This window comes from Spea bombifrons, chromosome 8, assembly GCF_027358695.1.
Source record: "Spea bombifrons isolate aSpeBom1 chromosome 8, aSpeBom1.2.pri, whole genome shotgun sequence".
In the NCBI taxonomy this organism is placed as follows: domain Eukaryota; kingdom Metazoa; phylum Chordata; class Amphibia; order Anura; family Pelobatidae; genus Spea; species Spea bombifrons.
In genome coordinates, this window is record NC_071094.1 from 30,208,948 (window position 1) to 30,233,010 (window position 24,063).

General features: G+C 37.6%; 1 protein-coding gene across 1 annotated transcript in view; it reads left to right on the top strand.

Annotated features, from left to right (window-relative positions):
* Nucleotides 1-23,539, top strand: part of NRK (Nik related kinase) — a 75,915-nt gene extending 52,376 nt beyond the window's left edge. The window contains exons 25-32 of the mRNA XM_053472677.1: nt 54-212; nt 1,301-1,444; nt 2,527-2,661; nt 4,654-4,754; nt 9,667-9,816; nt 15,177-15,336; nt 19,811-19,950; nt 21,834-23,539. Of these exons, the coding sequence (XP_053328652.1) occupies nt 54-212; nt 1,301-1,444; nt 2,527-2,661; nt 4,654-4,754; nt 9,667-9,816; nt 15,177-15,336; nt 19,811-19,950; nt 21,834-21,917 (1,073 nt within the window). The 3' untranslated portion in view covers nt 21,918-23,539. The remainder of the gene's footprint in view (nt 1-53; nt 213-1,300; nt 1,445-2,526; nt 2,662-4,653; nt 4,755-9,666; nt 9,817-15,176; nt 15,337-19,810; nt 19,951-21,833) is intronic.
* The last annotated feature ends 524 nt before the right edge of the window (nt 23,540-24,063 follow it).

Below are 24,063 nucleotides of genomic sequence, written 5' to 3' on the forward strand. Positions count from 1 at the left end.
GGTTTTCTACTTACCAATACATTTATTTTCATAATGATGTTCTTATATTGTAGCATGCAACACGAAATTGGAGCCTTGTCGAAGAGAAAATGCAAGGAAAGGTTCTGTGGTCAACGTTAATCCGACTAATATTCGTCCTCAGAGTGACAGTCCAGAGATTCGCAAATATAAAAAGAAATTTAATTCAGAGATCCTTTGCGGTGCCCTTTGGGGTGAGTTACATTGTAGAATCCTGATTAGAACATTAGGCAGTACGCTGTAAATGTGTATGTACGGTCTTTTTGTGTGCTATAAGATCACAATACAATTGGCATATACAGTATATGTATATATATATATATATATATATATATATATGTCCGAGATTGGGCCGTTTCACTCATACTCTAATTATCTTTCACTCTCTCACTCACACTCTCCAAATGTTTTACTACCTTCTCTGCTGACCATTTCCACATCTTCTTGTTCTTCATATTCTCCCTTTCCTCTCCCCTCTTTTATCTTCTATCTTTGTCTGCATTTCCACAAACATAACCTGGCACGAACTTTGATCCTCCCATCGGGGGGAAAACACGTCTAAGGTGAACTTCCGCCCAAATCACGGAACTTTCACTGACGTCCTCTGCCCGGATTGGGGGACTGAGGGAGAGGATTCAGTAAAAGTGACGCCACTTTTGTGGAAGTTCACCTTAGGGCAAAATTTGCAGCTCATTCTGTGACATTCTCTTCCCCAATCGAGGGAGAGGACGTCACTGGAAGTGCCACCATTTTGGTGGATGTTTGTGCCAGGTTATGTCCACAGAGATACAGACGAAGATAGAAGTGAGGAGATAAAGCAGAGAAGATGAAAGACACAAGGTAAACGAGAGAAGATGAAGAACAAGAAGATGCAGAAGCGGACGTTTCGGCAGAGAAGGTAGGGAAATGTATTTCATACAAAATTTAAAAAAAAACAGACTATATTATCTGATTTCATAGTTATTAAACACAAGTTTATGTAATTTTTATTTGTAGGATTTTTTGAAAGGTAAGCAGTGATGCATTTGGGCAGCAAGATTAAGTCTTTAGTGAAAGTTAATACCTTTTATTGGTCCAACATAGAAAAAACATAGATGCGTCTAAGCTTTCAGGAGCTCAAAGGTCCCTTTTCCAGACGGGAAGGGTCTGGAATTATTATTATTTTTCAAAATATAATGTTGTTAGTTAATGATACAACAACTGATACAATGAGGGCAAAAATTTGTATTATCATGTAGTCATCTGATAGATGTTTGTAACCATCTAATGCATAAAATCTCAGGTGTCAACTTGCTGGTGGGAACCGAACATGGTCTTTGGTTACTGGACCGGAGTGGACAAGGAAGGGTTTATTCCTTAATCAACAGAAGACGCTTCTACCAAATGGATGTTCTAGAAGGGCTTAATATTCTTATTACTATATCTGGTATGTTGTAGAACTTTAATTAGCTCAGCTACAATATAAGAGCATGCAATTACTAAAACACAGATGTTCTTTCATTATAATATGCCCAGATAACGAACAAAGGCAAATTAAACTGAAACCAGCCTGTACAACCCCTTAATAAAAATATTATCACAAAACCTACTAACAGGAAAGCTAGATTCCTGATTTCCTTACATTTTGAAACTACGCATGAACCGACTTTCTTCAAGAAGGTAGTCACACGAAAAAAACAAACAAACAGTTCTACCAGCCACTAAGCCCCATTTATTTATTTGTATAATTCATCAATTAAAATTAAGACAAGTAATATTTGTATTATATTTGAAACATAATTGTCTTAATGTATTGAATTTAAGGGCAGTAGACTACTGGCCCTTACACCGTCTGGTATACAGTGTATGTACATCAACATCTACAATGCTCCATCTCTGATAATGCTACACCAAATTTGGCAAAAAACTTTCCTTCTACAATGACATATTGTAATTAAGTTTATTTTAATAAACATGATATAATAAGTAGATAGATGAGAAACAAACCATGTGTAAGGAAGTGAAGGTATACAGGGATGCTTACTAATAACATGCAGTGGCTTTTGAAAGCCTCCTTTTAAGACCCTTGTTGCTTAGGACTATGCAGATAGCATCCCATTAAAAAGGAGAGGCATGTGTATAGTACTGTATGTAGATGTGATATTATTAACTACCAATACAATAGAAGCAATGAAGAAACTTCTAAATAATATTGCTTTTTCCAAATATGCCTAGTTCTTTATTGACAGAATCTATTTAATTGCATAAAATACAATTTAATTAAGTCATTAAGTAGAAGTCTTTCAACATTGGACCACTCATTGTATGGGGACACAATACATATAAGCAATAAGAAACTATTGTACCCTTTGTGATTGATGTTATTCCATATAGTCCTTTAGTTTGCCCTATACGCTGCTCGCCAATATAACCATCAAGTCAATGTAAAAATATCCATCCTTATAAAACATTTACAATATCTTCTCAGTAAGCATAAATAACTAGCATTTTTCCCTGTTTTTATTCAAGGCAAAAAAAACAAACTGAGGGTGTACTATTTATCATGGCTGAGAAACAAAATCCTACGAAATGACCCAGAAGTAGAGAAACGCCAAGGATGGGTCTCTGTGGGGGAGCTGGAAGGTTGTGTACACTACAAAGTTGGTAAGAGAAACAAAGCTTGATTAGAAACCTTAGAGCCAAACATTGCAAAAAAAATAATTTTGTATTCAAATTTTTGTCCAATCAACACGTGTCCAATAGTAAGTCTAAGATTTTCTATAATATATTATCCCTCTTTTGCATCCTGGGGCGGCCGATCTGCACTTCATAGTATTTTTGTCTAATAATCTGTGGGAAGAAAGACCTACGCGTATAGGCAGTGTTTTTTCTCTTGGACAATTCCAGATAACTGCAAATGAAAAGCCTGTTTACTGAATATCAGTTAATAAGAGAGACAGGTAGACTGGATTTGTATTTAAGGAGTAGTTTGTAATGGCTAGGTATCCATACAGACAATTTTATTTTTTGGCACATTTTTATTTTCAGTCACTGGAAATACCACGGTGGTTTAATTCATAGGGTATGAGTCTGAGGACAAATACTTTTTGTTAGGAACTCTGGGCCTGGAGCAAGGTCTCTAAAACTAAAGCTAACATCCAAACCTCAAGGAAGACTCAAGCCTCCTAGCTGCACAGGGGCTCTCCGGGCACTGTTAGCAAGGTGAACCAAAGAACCTGCAGCTATTGCAGGCCTTTGGCCAAAGATGGGTGGAGAAGATGACCGGGATCCTATAACTGATATCCACCATAAAGGTCTCTAGCAGAAGACCTCTCTGAATGGTTATCCATACAGAGTCCTTATGCTGGTTGCTCAGCCTGCCCAATGCCACATTAGTACATGCAGTCTTTGTTGTGGCAGCAGGGAGCTGAAATGCTTTCAACAGTAACCAAAGGCCTGGTGGGCATATGGATCACGTGAGGAGACCATCCAAATAGAACCAAGACATAGTCCAACTGTAAGGGATGGAACTGTCCCACTTCTCCCATTGTAATTGCCACCACAAGGGCAATAGGAAAAAGCAGGAAGTGGAACTTCCAGAACACCCAGAGTCCTATTGGTTAGCATACTAGTGATATTGGGTCCAGAAGAAGCAGAAAACTGCCCTGATGGCTCAGCTGACTAAAGCCATTGGCCTCTAACATAGCACTCGGGCTACATAAATGTGTGAGTGTGTAACCAACAGGTGGCAGCACCACTAATCATCGTTACAACCAGTACAACCAATACTTTTTGGTTTACAGACCATTTTAATGTTTGTTCTATCCATTATACCTGAAATATTTAATTATACAATGAACAGATAAAGAATACTTAATTTCTAGTTCAATATTACTGGAAATTCGAAATGGCCATTAAATTATCAACTTATTTCTAAAACATCAGTGAGTAAAAAAACATATTTAGAACAGAGCCTTCCCGAGCACCCACATTAAATTCTGCATTTTTTTTAAAATGAATTGAAATGAAAATAAAGGCTAACAACAATAATTTTGTTAGACGTTTAAAGCAGATGTTCCCATTATAAAACATTAAATAACGGGACACCTTGAGTGAACTGTTTCAGCATGTAGGGGTGTTCTGTTTTTTTCAGTTCAACTAATTCCAAAAACCTTATTATGATAATTTGTAAACCCAGACTGTAATTCAAATCATAATTACAGTTGATTGCAATAAATTACGGTAATGAAATAACAGTATAACTGCAAGCCATTGAGTATTTTATAATACGTAACCATTATAATGCTAATAGGTAACTTAGCAGTGAAATTCAGCAGGCTCCAAACTACCGTCTGCATCGTCCAGGAGAGCTGAGATGCTTGACATAGTTTTCAATGACATCCCAAAACTGTAATTCTCAGTCATTTTCTTGTACCCGTATATTTATCAATCTATACGTTGGAACTAAAATGGAATGCGTTGCTAACCTCACCCCCTGATCCTGGCATTGGAAAGCATATTCCCATGGGTCTTTAATCCATCAGAAATTGCCCCATCTCCCAGTCAAAAATCCCATGTAGTATATTGTTATATTCATGGCGGTATCTTGGCAGACATCTATATCCATAACTCGTCTTCTATTCTTTTTCAACACAGTGAAATATGAAAGGATAAAATTCCTTGTGATTGCTCTGAAGAACTCAGTGGAGGTATATGCATGGGCACCAAAGCCGTATCATAAATTTATGGCTTTTAAGGTAAGTCATTCATCATTTCATACAAAAAGTGCCATTAAATTGTGATTTTCAAAATAATCCTTTCTTCTCCTTCCTGTTTCCTTTTTGAAAAGCATTTTAAAATATATTTAAAATGATGGTTTGTTGTAGTTCCTGTTTAGTAAAGAGACCTCCATAAATCTCGGCAAGCAGACAATATGTCTTTTAAGCCCCAATCTCGTGCATTATGGCTTTCCAAATGGAGGAACCATACGAAAGCAGTCTTGTGGGTCTAGGTCCTTGGTGATTTCTTCTTTTTGTCTTTAGGAATTAAATATAACATTGGGTCTGACCTTTGTAGTTAATAAGGTGGTACGTTATACTCTAAGGCCCATTTAGGCTTGGAAAACCTAGTTTTAATGCTATAAATGGGGAAAAAAAAGAAAACAAATAACAAAAGTGAATAAAAGTGTCATTTACCAGTAGAAGCTTTGATTTCTTACCAAATTATCAAATGCAAGAGAGGGATTGACATAAATATTTTCAGAGATTGAATTAATGGTAATTATGCCACTTAAGTGCTTTATTTTAAACAAAATAAATAGCAGCAAGTAATTTCATAGCCCACTAAGCTGATCTCGAAAATGCATTATCCTAAATAACATTTTTACCCCTATTAGAGTTGACTGCTGATTTTAAAATAGGTTTGCTGTAAAGCTGGAAAGTGTCAATCTGGACACTATGGTTGCTCAAAGAACAATAAAAACTTTGGTACACATAAGAACATATTCCAGTTAAAGTGTATGGTTCACATCTTTAACCTTGACATTAGAGGTTGGAGTATGTCCTCCTTATCTAACAGTACTAGCTCTGGGATAACTGAATGGCTTCATACAAGCAGCAAGTTATTACATCAAACTGATATACAGTCTTTAGAAATCTAAAACAGAGTCCCATGTGCAGGCTTCAAACAACAGAGGTTTGAGAGAAGATGTGACAGGGGATTTCATACGTAAGAGCAGGCAAACTGCTTTGGGATATAACAAACTTTCAATCAAGGTTACTTTTATTTTTCTCTTTTATTTAAACAATATTTTGGATTTATCAATCTGTGACATGGTCACATTGACGACAGTAAAGAAATTAACAAAATCTCAGCTACCAGACCGGTTCTCAAGCATTTTTAGAAGACAGGTGTTGCAAGTAATAACTTTTTCATCTGAGATAATTACACTGTAGTGGTTCAATATGAAGTGACTAGGAGAATACGGTAAAGTTTATACTCTTTACTAGTTGATTTGTAATTCCTAAAATCAAGTGCTAGGAGGCCACGAGGACTGCTTTATTAAAGCGAAACCAAGGTAATCAGGAAACTTCTACACTGCATAGATGAGAATTCCTGCTTTTTGCATTGAACCCAGGGCCGGACTGGGACTGAAAAGCAGCCCTGGAAAAATTTGGAGACCAGCCCCATATAGTTTATCTCACGGTGAAGCTCTTATACCCACACGCACCCCTTATACACACCCGCGTCACACTATGTGCCATTCTTTTTATCTCATTATTTGTATTAAAATGCCAGAAAGCAAAAGTGTTAAAAGGCCCTAATAAATGAAATACATTACACATAATGGGATCAAAACATTTACTACTGCGAACATTTTTAGATGAAAGAGTTCCATTTTATTCAGTGGAACAAAACACTGATCACATTATTCTTCACGATATTCTGGTAAGAAACTTTTATTTCTTTATTAATTCATGTAGACTATTTTTTTCCATATTTAATAAAAGCTATGATTGAGACATGTTTGGTTTTTATTTCCTTTCATTTGACAACCTACCCCCGAGTTATGCACCTCTGCCCCCAGGCTTGCCACTCTGCCCCCTGATATGCCTTTTAACCCCCTATATGCCACTCTGCCTCCAGAAATGCCTTATACCCCCTATATGCCACTCTGTCCCATGATATGCCTTCTAACCCCCTATATGCCACTCTGCCCCCCTGATACGCCTTCTAACCCCCTATATGCCACTCCGCCTCCAGAAATGCCTTATACCCCCTATATGCCACTCTGTCCCATGATATGCCTTCTAACCTCCTATATGCCACTCTGCCATATAGGGGGTTAAAAGGCATATCATGGGACAGAGTGGCATATAGTGGGTATAAGGCATTCCTGGAGGCAGAGTGGCATGAAGGGGGTTAAAAGGCATATCATGGGACAGAGTGGCATATAGTGGGTATAAGGCATTCCTGGAGGCAGAGTGGCATGAAGGGGGTTAAAAGGCATATCATGGGGCACTCTGCCTCCAGAAAAGCCTTATGCCCCCCTATATGCCACTCTGCCTCCCTGATATGCTTTATACCCTCCTATATGCCACTCTGCCCCATAATATGCCTTTTAATCCCCTATATGCCACTCTGCCTCCAGAAATGCCTTTTACTCCCTATGTCACTCTGCCTCCAGAAATGCCTTATACCCCCCATATGCCACTCTGCCTCCCTGATATGCCTCAACCCTCCTATATGCCCCTCTGCCCCGTGATATGCCTTTTAACCCCCCTTTTGCCACTCCACCTCCAGATATGCCTTTTGACCCCCTATATGTCACTCTGCATCCAGAAATACCTTATACCCCTATATGCCACTCTGTCCCATGATATGCCTTCTAACCCCCTATATGCCACTCTGCCATATAGGGGGTTAAAAGGCATATCATGGGACAGAGTGGCATATAGGGGGGTATAAGGCATTTCTGGAGGCAGAGTGGCATAAAGGGGGTTAAAAGGCATATCATGGGGCACTCTGCCTACAGAAAAGGCTTATGCCCCCTATATGCCACTCTGCCTCCCCAATATGCTTTATACCCTCCTATATGCCCCTCTGCCCCATGACATCCCTTTTAACTCCCTTTATGCCACTCTGCCTCCAGATATGCCGTTGACCCCTTATATGTCACTCTGCATCCAGAAATGCCTTTTACCCCTATATGCCACTCTGGCATAAAGGGGGTTAAAAGGCATATCATGGGACAGAGTGGTATATAGGGGGTATTAGGCATTTCTGGAGGCAGAGTAGCATAAAGGGGGTTAAAAGGCATATCATGGGGCACTCTGCCTCCAGAAAAGCCTTATACCTCCCTATATGCCACTCTGCCTCCCTGATATGCCTCAACCCTCCTATATGCCACTCTGTCCCATGATATGCCTTCTAACCCCTATATGCCACTCTGCCATATAGGAGGTTAAAAGGCATATCATGGGACATTTTTGTTTACTTTATATGGCAAGCCGATCCAGCTTGCCATATTAAATAAAAAATAATATATGCCACTCTGTCCCATTATATGCCTTCTAACCTCCTATATGCCACTCTGCCATATAGGGGGTTAAAAGGCATATCATGGGACAGAGTGGCATATAGGGGGTATAAGGCATTTCTGGAGGCAGAGTGGCATGAAGGGGGTTAAAAGGCATATCATGGGGCACTCTGCCTCCAGAAAAGCCTTATGCCCCCTATATGCCACTCTGCCTCCCCGATATGCTTTATACCCTCCTATATGCTCCTCTGCCCCATGATATACCTTTTAACCCCCTTTATGCCACTCTGCCTCCAGATATGCCTTTTGACCCCCTATATGTCACTCTGCATCCAGAAATGCCTTATACCCCTATATGCAACTCTGGCATATAGGGGGTTAAAAGGCATATCATGGGACAGAGTGGCATATAGGGGGTATAAGGCATTTCTGGAGGCAGAGTGGCATATAGGGGGACACACTTACATACACACACACACACATGCCGATTTTTTTTGTTTTTAACAAATACAAAACACATAATACAGTACAAAAAATACATCATTTTACTCACCTTCTACTTCTCTTGACTTCCTGGTAGCTGCACACTGTTCTCCTCTATGCTGACAGCCAGGATACCACTGACCCGACATCCGGTGCTGCAGCAGTCTGAGCGCGAGGGGGCGGAGCTTCCACCTCACGCTGCTCCCATCACTATGCAGCCATCAGACTGCAGGGAATGTAATCTAAACGGCCGGTGCGTGCTGATGCCGCCGGCCGGAGCTACTTTAACACTTTTTTTTTTTTTTATATGGTAAGCTGGATCGGCTTGCCATATAAAGTAAAAAAAAAAAGTATTAAAGCAGAGCCGGCCGGCGGCATCAGCACGCACCGGCCGTTTAGATTACATTCCCTGCAGTCTGATGGCCGCATAGTGATGGGAGCAGCGTGAGGGGTGAAAGGTCAGTGCGAGGGGGCGGAGCTTTCACCCCTCACACTGCTCCCATCACTAGGCGGCCATCGCACACGGCTGATGGGTGCTGATGCCGGCCGGCTGGCCGGCCGCATCAGCACCCAGCGGCCGCTTTGATTAGATTTCGGGCAGCCTGGGGAGCAATTGCCCCCCTGCCCAGCCCGCCCCTGGCACCGAGGGAGGCGTTGAATGCCATTTGCAGCCGCTCAGCGGCTGTCTTCAGGGTAAGTCTGCTGGCCGCCCAGCCCACGGACCTTCCGGCCCACCGGGAAATTTCCCGGTATCCCGGTGGGCCAGTCCGGCCCTGATTGAACCCATGTCACAAGTATGACAAGTAACCTTTAGGTGTTTAATATGAAGTCTGTCACACTTGTCCAGAAACATGAACCTCACTTGTGTTTAAGTAAAGCAGGAATGTCTCTGCAGAAACATATGTTCTCCCTAACATATGAACAAGAAATTAGATAATGAGAAAAAATACTGCTCATTCAATGACAGATTGACAAGCCCCACTGGTTTGGTTATTATCCTGAAAACCTGTTGTCTATGTTTAAGTACAGAGATTAATTGTAATAATGCATTTATAGCAGAATTCTGCATAATTCCATGAATTCAAAAATCAGTTTTCTTCCATTTGGGTCAACCTTACATATTTTTACAAGTTCTTTTTTCATTGCAGTCATTTTCATCCTTGCATCAGAAACCATTGTTTGTTGACCTAACAGTGGAAAACGGACAAAGGCTGAAGGTCATCTATGGCTCTGCAGTTGGATTTCATGCTATTGATGTTGACTCTGGGACAGTGTATGACCTCTATCTACCCACACATGTAAGAAGCATGTATTCTATTGTTTCATAGACAAAAAAATCATTTCATCCTTTTTTTCGTTGTTTTTTTTTAGTGGTTCTAATTCATTTAGCAGTGACAAGTAGGCCATTTAAATTAAATTCTGTCATCAAAAAAACTGGTATCGGGTGCATCAGGTTACGAGTCATCTTTACAGAATTGAATCTAAATCCATGTGCCCTGAATGTGTAACTGTACTGACTAGATGCCCTATTGAGTTGTGTTCTAAATAAATATATGTTTTAAAAGTGGGACAAACGTGAAGGTGGCCTACTTTAATTCACACTTCCCTGTAGAGAACCGTATGTCCTACTAGTTAAAGGAAACTTTTAATGTGAAAAGAGAGTATTTTTCTAAGATATTTTTGGCTCTCTACATAGTGCTGACTGATTGGTTTTGTACAGATACCCTTAATGCTTTGCTTTTGCAAAACATGTCAAGTCATGATCATGGCGCTATCTCAACTGCAGCTTGACATTTTATTCAACGGTTCAGGACCACTTGATAATAAATACATTTTGCTTACCAGAGTGTACTTCTGTTAGTGACAGGGTGTACTGAATGTCAGAGGCTTAGACTCGTACTGTAGTCACCTTCATTAGTCTAGGCCTTTGTAGCATACTGTGCATACATTCTGCCCTCCTTTAAGAAAATAACAACATCCTCAGCTCTCTCTGTATACATTCTAAACGCTCTTCCATTGTCATTTCCTGTCATGATTACAAATATGTTCTTGGGTAAAAGATAAATCCCTCTCTAGTCTGCCAAATAAAAATGAAGTTGGGTACCTCCAAGGCTCCGGCCTAACAAAACATCCAAACCAAACTGTTGCATGGCAACTCGTACTAGACACAGTAAATAGACCATTTATTTATCAGTGAAAACCTTCACCACAGGACCAGAGAAATGTTCACCTGTGATTAGCCTATTTCTCAATATTTTTCCCACACAAATTGTAATTTTTTTTCAATGCAAGTAGTGCTTTCTTTTGAAACCATATTCATAATGTAAGCCAATATTTTGTATGCATCAAATGTGGAAAATTGCAGAAAAAAAACACATTATAAATATAAGTTGAACACCACTAGAGCCAAAATGAAAAAAATACCCCAAATATATTGCCATTATTTGGAAACCACCATATTTGCCTAGGATTTGAATCTGTTTTATCTTTTATAGGGCAATTATTACAAGGTGCATCTCACTTTTATCAAACGTTATCCAGAATTCAAATTATCACCAATGTCTTGCAAAGTTTGCGATAACTCTTATTTGTGTCTTTTACACATCCTTTAAACATCCGTATAAGGATAGGGATTTGTCTATATAGTTTGTAACATGGTTTTACTTATTTTTTGTACTTGTATAATTATTTTCCTTTTTTACACAACTTTGCAATGTATAAATATCCAGTTTGGGGTATCTTTGATGGCCCCAGGGATTCCTTTTAACACTGTGATATCACACAATGCAGCAAGTGGAGGCCCCTTGCCACCAGGGGCCCTGTGGCAAATGCCTCTTTTGCCTTTTTGTTAATTTGCCCCTGTCTGCTTAATAGCATTATCTACAATCCTAATCTGCATAACCCTGAATGTAATTTTCTGCTGTGTGGCAACACTATTACGGGTATACTATGAATGCCAAAGGTTTCTGCTCTCGTGCTCTGGATTGCGTTTTTACCTATCATTTGCATTGGAAAAATAATCATTGTTGGCAATGAGTAATTGTACTGATAAGTTTTAATATTTGTCATGCATTGTGGAATTTACTGCAGTTCTATGGGAAATCAGTTTCATCGCTTCTATATCAGGTATAAATGAATGAGGTTGGCGGGTATTATTGGCCTAAGGCCTAGACCTAAAAAGTGGAATGATTTAGGTCAGGAGTATGTGGAGATTTGTTGGCAGAGATATGTTAGAGAGCTGGCATTCTCAGCGTCAGAATGAGTTCAGCTCTTGGCACAAAAATTGTTTTTATTTAAGTTATTATTTTGCAAATATTATATAACATTTAAGAGTTGAAACGATTCAGCTTTTATTTTTCTCTTTGCAATTGTCTGGTAACAACTGAGTTACGCTGTTATCAATTTAAAAACAGTCACAGTAATAAGGAGTAGGATAAAGTGCTGTTGACTACTTATTTTTTACAGTTGAGTTTTTCTATGAGTGCTGTGGAATATAATGGTCCTATACTACTACTACTACTACTACTAATAATAATAATAATAATAATAGATTTACACTAATAAGGACTGTGATCTATTTGATGTTCACATATACGCTTAAAAAGTCAGCTTGAACCAATCAACAATAGTTAGCAACTTAAAAGGACAATCATATATCCCTGACACCCTACTATAGAAGAATGCATATTAAAGTACTCTGTGACTACGCTAATATGCATTTTACCAAAATAAAAAATACTAAAAAAATTAAGCACGTGTTCAGCAGTGGGCAGATGGATTTGGCCCAATGCATTTTGCTGGGGGTGGGAAAAGGAACAAGTATATTTTGGGGGGATTCTGCAGAATACCCTAAGGCATCTGCCAAATGGACCACAAGAACATTTAAAGAGACCAAGCCCCAATCAAATATATTAAAGTGCATATGATGGCTGAAGTGTCCCCTTAACTATAGGGGAGAAATAACATAATGTTGGGGAATAATCGTGCAGATCCTAAGAACAACGAGCTGAGATAGCTGGTCCATTGGCAGACACATATGGTGGGCTTTTAATACATATGTTTATTTTATGTAAACACTGCTACATGGCTTTGTTTAGTAAGACAGAACTGTTTTAACTAAAGAGTATAATAACTTAATATAAATGAATAAATATGCAGATCGCTGTTTTCAATGTACACAAATACGGCTGGTGTATATATTCTGTTATATTCTAGTACAAAGAACTGTAAAACGCAGAATTTGGGTAAAGTGACAGATTCATTGTAGATCCAGAGCTGCCTCTGTTTTTTGCCGAGTGAGTTAATGTATTTGAAAGAGCCATATCCCCTCCTCCTCTTTCTCCTCTAGGCTTTATACACTATGTGTATCGCTCCTTGCCAGATGGAACTGACATTGCCTGTGTCAGTGCCTAATAACACCCCACGTAAAAAAAAAAAAATAGGAAAAAAAATTATACCTTTTCATTACCACCTGGATTTAATATTAAATTTAAGACAAAATAATTAATTTTAAATTAATTATGTTTTCCCCTCAAGAATTACTCACTAAAAGTAGAACATTCAATATAAAACAGAAGTAATATTTCTACAATAAATTATGTTCTTAATTTAAGGCACCCCATGGAGATTAACATGTGATTGCACTCTTTATTAAAAAAAAAAAGGACAGAATCGGCTAAAAATAACCATTCTGCCTGCACAGTGTCACAGATTGGAAACAAAGTGAAGTCGCTCTCAGTTCTTCTATGTACTGGCATCCTTTAGGTGTCATCTGATTTAAAGGAATGGACATTGGCAGAAAATAATATAATCTCATCTGTAATGTAGCAGATTGATGTTCTTTTCCACTGTCTTTCTTTGCTTCAATTTCTCATGAAAATCCCCAGGCAACGCATTAAAATTGCTCTCCGACTGTGGATACCGGTTTTAGTGTTACGGATAGTGGTTGCCGAAAAGTGGACTGCACTGAATGGCCTAGCATTGGTCAGCCTGGCAAGTAGAGTTACTGTGTATTTATATGTAATACCTGTGATACCGTGCTGTTGCGACTTGTTGTTCTATAAATCATAGGCAGTTGACAGCAGAGAAGCTGCGAGTGTTATAATATCGCTGTTCTCTTGCCTTTGCTTGTGTGTTTATTTTGGGGTTTGATTTGCATAACTAATGAAGAAATTATTTGGCATGGATTATCTGATGACAGATGTAATTGCGAGTTGCTTTATTTGTGCCAAAAAGTTGGATTGTAATGTTGACATAATTACAGCACACATTGAATGCTGCCTGTCCTGAAAAGTTTGATGCTAGTAGGATTTGAAAATTCTACATATTTTAGAAATTACGTTAACTCTGTGTTGTATTTTTTTTCATAATATTGTGTTATCCAGTGCAATAAAGAATTTGAATGTATTTTAGGGGGTAATCTTTCCAAGTTTATGAGCAAGGTTCCCTTTTTCTGTGTCATATAACTGGTCCACATGAATTTGTTCCATGGAACTTTTTGTTGATAAGTCAAAGTTGAGGGTCTAAGTATTAAATAATGATAGCCAGGATGCACAAGAGAATACTCATATCTATTTAGGGCAGTATTTGTTCTCTCAGGGAATTGCCTAAGGCGAGCACTCGGGTCACAAACATACCAAAACCAACCTATACATCCGTAAGCAATTATCTTATCTTCAGGAGAAAGTGAAACTGTTTGTTCAGGACAAAGCAATTTTATGAACTGCAATTCGCAACTTCAGACAAGGTGCTTATGGGTGCTGGGTGTAGGCCCTGCCGATTTCCCCAAATTGTATAAAAATCTAATTTACCTTACAGCACTGAATTTGTGCCCCTAAGTCAATAAATTAGTAAATAAAATGGCATCAAAATAGAATCAATGTAATATCCTAATGTACTGCACATTGCCCCTGGGGTGTTTGCATCTATGAATTGTTATGACTTGGATAAGCTCCATAGGTGGAAGTTATGTAGCCCGACTACTACTTAGCATCTAGTATATGGCTTTATCTGTCATGGTATGTGTTAGCATTGGTGGTAACGTGTGCAGCAGACTTGCATGTCTAACACCAGCTTGTCGTCTGCTTGGCCTCACACTCAATAACTGGATGAGGAGTCAGCAACCCCTTTAGCCCAACCACTAATTTCCCCATCACCTATATGTTAAATGAGCATGGCAGGAGGTAGCTTAATCTAGTTAGGTAGAAATTTCAATGATGGGCAATCTTTTTATTCTCTTCTTTCTTCTAGTTGGAAATTAAATATGGTCTCTCTAGATCATTGGCAGTTCTACAGAGGATCTTATTTGCCTTTTCACCAAAAAGAGCTTTATCTCCACCCAGTGGGATTCAGTATACAGGTGAATCAGTGTAGATAAGGAAAGAGGCAGACACCACTAAATCCCAAGTTTAACCTCTTGGCGACCATTGACGTGCCAGGCACGTCACGGAAATCCATAAGATATTATTTATGTTTCTATTTTACTTTTGTTGTACCGTGACAGCAGGCACCATTTTGACCCATTCATTTTGATAAAGCAATTTGAACAAAACGTATGGGTTTTGTTTCATTGATGAGACTCTAGTTATGATTATTATTTTAATAATATTTTTTTTTAAATGGATTGCATTTTTTTCATCACAAACAATTCTTGTTTCAGATCCAGGGGAATATACATCCTCACGCTATCATTATTCTTCCAAACACAAATGGTATGGAACTGCTGGTCAGTTATGAAGATGAAGGAGTGTATATTAATACATATGGACGGTTCAGCAAAGAAACCATTTTGCAGTGGGGAGAAATGCCAGCCTCTGTGGGTAGGTATATGCTATATATTATTAGCATAGCAACATATCGTATGAGTAACTGCATGTAGAAAGTGGCACGTCCATTGCATCTACTGAAATATGTAAATAGCCAAAGGGGGACACTTCTGTTTTAGAGGCTGTGGTTAGAGCTGTGACATGAAGTAAGTCTTTACTGAGGAAATGATACATTCATAACTATTTATGTAACTTATTTAGGCATTAAGAAGAGGAATCTAGTTTACTTACATGGTTTAATATATAAACACATTGAACATGTTGAGACATTATCAAAAGGTTCTAGAAACATGTACACCAGGGCAGGCAAGAGGGGCAGGGTGATTTGGATATCAAAGAGGCATTGCCTCCCCTATTAAAGGACTCTTAGGGTATATGGTAATGTACTGACATGGTTAACAACAAAGCCGTTAACAACTTGATTACACAAGAATAAAACACGGAAGATGATAAAAGTATCACATCTATTGTAAGTTGTAAAACTTACACAGCCCAAAATATTTCTGCACCTTAAAGTGTATAAATTCTACCTCTGAGTCATCACTAAAAGAAATGACACATTGTTTGTGCTAATATAAAAGTATTTAATATTATGAATCCCTTAGTGCAGGGCATTGAAATTGATTTCATTTCGTGTAACAGATGTTGTCGAGGAATAAAATGTTATTCTTGTCAATCTTGATGACTATTGACATCATTTTATTTTCACAAAGGTGGACACGATCCCATGAAAACATAGCTCATGTGTTTATTTTTTGTAAAAGGTCGTCCCAGTAAAGATTACTTGTTGTTATCATTTTTCCTGTAATAGAAGCAGATAAATCATTGATTTTCGGCATTAGTCAGAATGCTAATCGTTTACTTCAAGTTATCTTCAGATAAAAATAACTTTAATACATTTGATCTACAGCATAATGGTATAGCAACTTGTGCTAACTGGTGTTTTAGTTGTCAATGAGCTCACATTCTGAATACTTTAAAGGGAAATCCTTTAGTACCCTGGTTTGTGTGTTCTGTTCCTTCTGGCAACATACAGGTACATTCTGTGATTGATTTTAGCATTAGGTATTAATTGCTCAGCCTGTGGTTTAGCCAGTTTGGTAGCTGAAACCAGTCTAGCCGCTCTGTGTCTCTCAAACAATGGCTTCCCGTGGCACCCTTCTGGACCCACCTGTTTCTGGCGGGGGGGGTGAGTCATCTTGCCGCATGTACGGGTTTTGTGATGTCTGGGGTTTGGCAAATTTGGTAGGATAAAGCATGTTGCTTGGCTCTACCAATATCAACAAATGGAAATGAAATGAAATGTACCGTCCGTTGAACAAGCTGTTAGCATGCACTAAAGAAAAGATAAAACAGATAACCATGCAGAAGGAGGCACACATCAATGCCATTAAAACACCCAATAGTGTTAATAAAAACAAGGTAGCATCGAGTTATGGTGTGTTTACACGAAACCTCCTCCATCTGAGCGCTTGGTGACTTAAATCCTGGGAAAACAATGAAGACAAGAGGCTATGGTGTCCTAACGGCCTAAAAAAAGCAAATCACCAATGTGTTTTGTCTAAAAAGACTTACTCAAGGAAGCTTCCTTGGTGAGTTTATCCCTACTGAATATTTTTTGTTAATATTATTATATACAATTATACACTATGTGATTTATTTCAGATTTATTTCTATTCTTTGTATTATACATGAATTCATTTTTCGTATGTTGACATTTAACAGAAAACCTCTAACCATCTTTAAGAACGCATTTTCACAGAACTGCCCATTTTAATTTACAAACCCAATAGGTTTTCTAAACACACGTTTAGTTCTTACTTTTTAATCATATCTGTTGGTGCCAAAGTATGATTCACTGAAGCATTCCATACTTCATTCCATGAGTTCCTAATCATATATAATCAACAGAGAATAAATGTATCTCTTGGGCACTGGGAATCAAACTCTATCAAGCATGTCCAGAAATCTTGTTTTTTTTAATACAATATTCAACTGCTACTGTCAACCATTAGGATATGAGCTTTGCTCTATAAAAAAGGCGAAAGATTAAAAAAAAAAAAAGCTTTTAGAGTGAAACAGATCTAAAAGCATAATCAATAACGGAAGGATTCTCTGTAAATTGTATGTCTGTGTCTTTTGACAATCTTTTAGACCATTTGAGATTTATCACATTTTAAGGCAGAATCTAAACTCAAAAAACATTCACATAATGCTTTAATGTAGTAATTTAAAAGGAAAAAAGGGCTTTTAAACTCATCCTTTTATTTCCTATGTGATAGTAACTTTACTTGTAAAAGCACTAGTAAACCTAAGTAGTGTGTGCCCCTAGGCCCCTTTGCTGATTGGTCTTAACCTTGCCCCCTTCCCAGTTTGAAAGGACAAAAAAGAAGAGGAAGAATTATTTAGGTGGTCCACTTGTCCTAGTTAGACATATAAATATCAGAGTGGGTGTACAGGGCAGATACATCCCTTAATAAAAGTACTAAAATTGTGCTATTTAAGTAGGAAAGTATGAACTTGAAGAACATGTATGCATATATAAGTTTGTGTCATCACATTGTACCCTATACATTATAATCATGACTAATGGGTCCTGATGTGCTCACAATATGCTGATCGAAACAGATGAGTGGCAGTCACTGGAGACAGAATTCAGGCCATGTTAGATCCAAGCTCTAAAACTGTAACTGGTTTCAGACCACAGAGAAGTTATGATCAGAGATAAAATTGGGGTTGGAAACCAATTCCCCCGTGTTAAGTAAGAGAGAGTAATAAAAATTAGAAAATTCACTTTACAAAACCCTGTGTTATCTCATTAATTCATCTTTGTGCACAATTTCCACTTTCATTGGCAAGCTTCTTCACTTTTTCCACTGCATCTCAGCTGGGTCCAGTGAACCAAGGATGAACATCTTTCAAGAACATATGTCACTATTTATACGCGACGGCTCTGGCCAATCAGAGATGGCTCATTATAGTTTTATTTTCTGTGTAAAACATGTTCTTTGTAACTAACCAGCAAAGCGGAAAGGATATAATCCACCATAACTTTTTCACTTCAGTAAATCCGAAAGCCGTGTTATCAAAACTTCTGTAAAGGAAGAGAGAAACTGTTTAGTTGTTCAATACTTGACTCTGCCCTTGGAGACGCTGTATAGTGTTAATCAATACCTTAATCGCTCTGAGCCTTAATGCTGCAATTTGATTCCATTTGTTTTTTAATTGTATTTTTCCCCTGTCATGTCTGCTGGGGGTTAAACATAGATCTGGTCTTTTATCACTGCTCCTATCCAGCTATAATCTTGTATGCATTGGAAGTCCTCACTTAGCTCAATCAATTTACAGGAAAGTATTAACAAATTAAAATAATATCTGGGATGTTGATTTGTTTTCTTCATAAGCGAGTTTTGTATTCTGATGGAAGAATCTTTTTTTGCATTGTTATGATCTAAATGTGAAAAGTGAATACAACTTAAATGTTGATATAACATCACATACATTAGAGTTGCATTGGCAGTGGGATATTAAAGACCAACAGTTTCCATTTATAGATCTCTTACAAAGAAAGCTCTTAAAATGGCATCTTGTTTGTTCGTAGGTATCAACGCAGTACTAGGTTGAGGCAAATCCACTCAAAATTCAGTACCTTGTGTGTGCATATATATATATATTCTTTTTCTATTTTTTTTTCCTGGAGTCAAAAGGAAACCACAGATTTTGAAAAGATGGTTACAGAAGATGGCTTCAAAATGCAGTTCGGTCCTAGTTATAGGGGATTATGGCAAACAGGGCTAGGACCTTAAGGGTTATTGTATTTTGAATTCCTAGACCATTTTCTAATCTCTGTATGCATTTGGGATAGGATGATATATATTAGTTGTTTATTTAAACATTAAAATGTAGCTGAATCCATTTTAATTTTAACATTAAATAGAGGTCTATCACGTTAACTTTGCTGTGGTCTGTATTCCTCGCAGAGACCCTTTCATGAATGATACACATCAAAGCATCAACATCCTGTTTACGCAGGAAGTAGTAATTCCCATTACAGTTACAGGAGTCTAAATATCTTTTTTAAGATTGATTGTGTTAATAGCAACACAATATAAATAGTCAGCATGTTGGCACCATTAGGCGGGTATGCTGGAATCTAGCCCGGACGGGGCCTCAGGTGCAGTTTTGCGTATGTCATACAGAGTTCCCATGCCTCATTTCACTCAGCTGTTGTATATGTTGGCCACACTCCCCAAAGCATTCAGTTGACTGCACACTGAGCCCTGCCTGTTCCTGCATCCCGTGGGTGTCTCAAAGTGACATTTGGCATGACCCCCTGACGGTTCTTCTACTATATGTGTGGTAGGAATATGTAGCAAGATTACTTTAATGATTGCAGATTTCCTTTAAAACCATTGGGGTATGTGTTCTACCTGTTTAAAGTCTAATTTAAAATTATCCTGTTTTTCAGCATATCTTCCGTCTAATCAAGTAATGGGCTGGGGAGAGAAGGCAATCGAGCTGCGGTCAGGGGACACTGGAACTCTAGAAGGTGTTTTCATGCACAAGAAAGCACAGAAATTAAAGTTTCTGTGTGAAAGAAATGACAAGGTAAAGTGCAAGAAATATATCTAGGAAAATACACGCTATGTTCTAATAATGAAAGAATGTACTGCGGTGAACTGAGTTTTAATTGTCGTATGAGTAAAAGCTACGACAGTATTTCCTGTTTGAAGAAGATCATTTGCACTAAGAGGACGTTCAAGGAAACTTGAAATAATACATAATTTAAAGAAACTATATGAATGTATATTTTGCATTCAAGTATTCTTATAAAACATGTTTTTTTCTTCTACTTATACAAACTGGAACATATTTTATGATATTGGTATTTATTTATATGGGTCTCAGGAACCATACATGGAAGCCAAGTATTAGGCGACTTTACAATCATTACCATAGAGTGGTACTTTTATAGAGGAATTATGTCATTTCAAAGAGTAATGCCCTGAAACCAAAAACTGCTTTCAGGTCAATTTATTGTAAGATCCTGGATGTTCCATTTATGATGGTGAGCACCAACTCAAAAGGCAAGAAAGGACAGAAGTGTTATATTATTATTTAGATTTAGAGGGTAGTACTCACTGACTGGCTGTCAAATTGTCAGATAAAAAGGGACGTATGTGTCAATATATCAGACTTAGCGATATAGTTAAATAAAGCAAGTACTAATGAGAAAAGACAAAAGATCTGTGGCCATCAAGAGAAACATAGCTTTCTCTAAATAAATGTAATAATAGCCATGTGACAAATGGAGTTAAGACATCTCTAATACTTATACTATTAAAGAACATTATTTCAGTCTTTTAAACTGTGTTAACAGTAGCATGACTTTTATACCGCCAAATCCTGCAGGAATCGTGATTTCAGTGTCTATAACTGGCTGCTCTAATAAAAATGATTCGCTTAGTGTTCTCTTTACGCCCCAGAAAGCACACAAAGGGCTTGGGAACAAATATGATAACCAGTGTCCCTGCTGAAAAATGAGCGATACTGCCACTTTGTAATTGTCCCGTCTAATGGCATGTTAGTAGAATTGCCTCTGAAAGATAACTATTTCCAGTAAACTGGACAGCATACAGGACACGGACTATAGGAAATTCTGCCTTGGCATTTTCATTTTCTGGGACATGTTCCTCAAAATCACATATAAAAGTGGAAGCAGCAGTTGCAAAAATAAATTGCTTTTTAAGAATAGTATCATTTTTTCCTAAATCATTCTTGGTTTTTTTTTAAACTTCCAGCTCTAAAATGGGTTGAGATTGTACAGTGTCAGTGAAGTTACTGCAGTAATTATTCTAGTTACCTACACGGAATAAATATTCCACTAACCAGCCATATTACTGATTAATGTGTTTTATCATGTTTTATGCTTGCCTAGACTCCACTATTTTATTTTATTATTACAATAATTTATTTTATTATTACAATAACTAAGGGTTAAACATTTCTAGATATGATCTAACATGCTAGATATTGCTATCTAGCAATGGTTATAATGGTTACAATGGTTATAATGAACAAGACAAGCTTACATTTCAACTTGAAATGGAAAATCAAACCAAAATTGTGTTCATCTTCTTGATTCTATTTCATATTTGCAAATAACTGAAACTATGAGAATTAGTTGATTTTCTATGTTTAAACAGATACTTCTCATAGGCACCAATGTTTATTCTTCCTATATGGGAGACTCTTACTGTGAATGTTTTTGCTTTAAAAAAACATTGTTCAATGCCGTTTTCTTGAGGCTTTTAACCCCTTAATGACAAAGCCCGTACATGTACGGGCTCAAAATGCATTGTTTTCAATGGGTTTAGGCACCGCCCATTGTCCTTAAGGGGTTAAATGGCAACTTATATTGTTGCGCAAGGTGTATTTATGTGTGATCTTTTTTATGTGTTCAGAATATTCATTTAAAATTTTCTTTCCAGGTGTTTTTCGCTTCGATACAAACTGGTGGCTGCAGTCAGATTTACTTTATGACCCTTGGACAAAATATGCTGTTTAACTGGTGACCACGTTCAAGCCTGCATTGGATAAAGAGTTGACTTGCTATTAATTGTCATTGTTTCATTTTGCTCTCATAACTGTGTAGATTAAAAAATGTAGCATTAAAGTATACAATATGGTGGCTATCAGTCTTTAGCAGTATTTAATATATGTGGCATGATGCTGTTCTTTGTAAAGGTTAACTTTTTGGAAAAGATAGCATACAAACTGTGACTTGGATGGATGGATTGGTCTAAACACTTACTCCTACTTCTTGATATAGTAGATGATATATAATGTTATCAATGTCTTCAAAATGTATTCAGAGATGGTTATAGCTCAACAGGTAGAGGAAAATCAAGCAATATCAAAATGTTTAGAGATGCAAAAAAAGCAATTTCACATTTTTAATAGTACTGGAATATGATATATTGCACTTTTTGCTTCAATATTTGGGTTTTTAATCATACTTCATTGACACTGTAATGAACAATCTTACTTGAAGGACATGCAATTTTCATAGCATTAGACAAACATTGTAATGTAATATATATTTGTAAAATAAGTTGAGTGGCATTTCATTTATCCATCACAGAGCCTAAGATTTACTTAATCATATGTATGTAAATTGGATTATTCCTACATTTGTAAATAAAATTATTTTAGTTTAAAATCATGAATTTTAGTTTACCACTAATAGAAAATAGTAACTTTTTAGATAGATGGCAAATTTGGTTTAATGTCGTTGTTGTATTAGTCTTTGTTTTTTGTTAAATCATTTTTAAAATATTTTGAGGTGTAAAACATTCTGAACAATTTAGATTGTATATTTCCAAACATTTAATGAACATTTAATGGTAAAATATATTGTGTTCCCATTTTATTCTTATGATTCAATGAGTTGTACGAGAAACTTTGTTCAGCCACACACAAAAATCTGCAGAAAAACTAGATGCACATATGCTTCTAAAGCATATGCTTTAATAGTGTACCTTACCTCCCAGCAGTCTCAGTTTTATAGGTACAGTCCTGCAGTCCTGGTGGTACCATCAGAGTTTGAGTTAATAGAGATACATTTTCCTTGATATTTTGTTAAATGCAATAGTTTATTTTCTACCAAATGCCTAAAATGTATAATATATTTAATATAATACTTATATTCATGTTGCTTTACAAGGCATTGGAACTTAAAGATAGATCTACATGCAGCACGCCATTGACACTATTTAAGGGCAGTTAATTGAACAGCGATTAAAAGAAAATATTTTATAGTCTTCATTATGTATGTTGGGAGCCCATTTTGCAAAGTATTTTACTGCATGCTAATTGAAGCATGCATGCTTCCTCTACTGAAACCAATAGAAGTATTAGTGTGAAGTTCTCGCACGTGTTGAGTAGAGATCCCACGGATATTACTGAGGCTGCAGCTAATCTTAGAAAGACAGCAGTGTTCAGATAGCATACATGTTATTGGCTGCTGTCACTTCAAGTGATTTCATAGAAGCTCAGAACTGAACTGGAGAACTACTGAACATGTGTAAGTAGCTAGGGGCATTGCTAAGGCAGGCGCAGCGGGTGCCCAAATGGTAGTAAAGGCAGTTCACACACAGATTGCAAGCTGTACTAAAGATAAAAACTCTGTACACAAGGTAGAAGGGAGAGCTGGACTCTCTAGATGAGAGAGGGGAGGGGAAGAGAATGAGAACAGAGATGGGGAGTGTGAGAGAGAGAGAGGGTGAGATAAAGAGTGAGTTTCGGTGTATATATGTGTTCAAATGTGTGTTAGTGTAAAAATATTGCATTAGCATGTTTGTGAACATATGGCGTGAGTGTGTGACTCAGAGTATAGTGTCAGGGGTGAGCCTAGGGTTAGTGGACCCTGGAAGAGAGGAAGAGAAAGCTGAAGGGAGGGCGAAAGGATATGCGTGTGTATGTATTCATAAGCATATGGCAATAGAGTGAGCGTGTGTGTCTGTTACAGTATGGTGTTGGAACAAGGTAGTGTGTTAGTATATATGTGTGTAATTTATGTGAAACACAGAAGAAACACTGCACATGGGCGTCACTAATATCGATGCCTAGGAACTCTCCAGATTTGACACGGAGAACTGTGAGAGAAGCACCGGTTCTCAGAGTCAACACCAGAATCCTCCAGGTCGCGGGATCTTGACA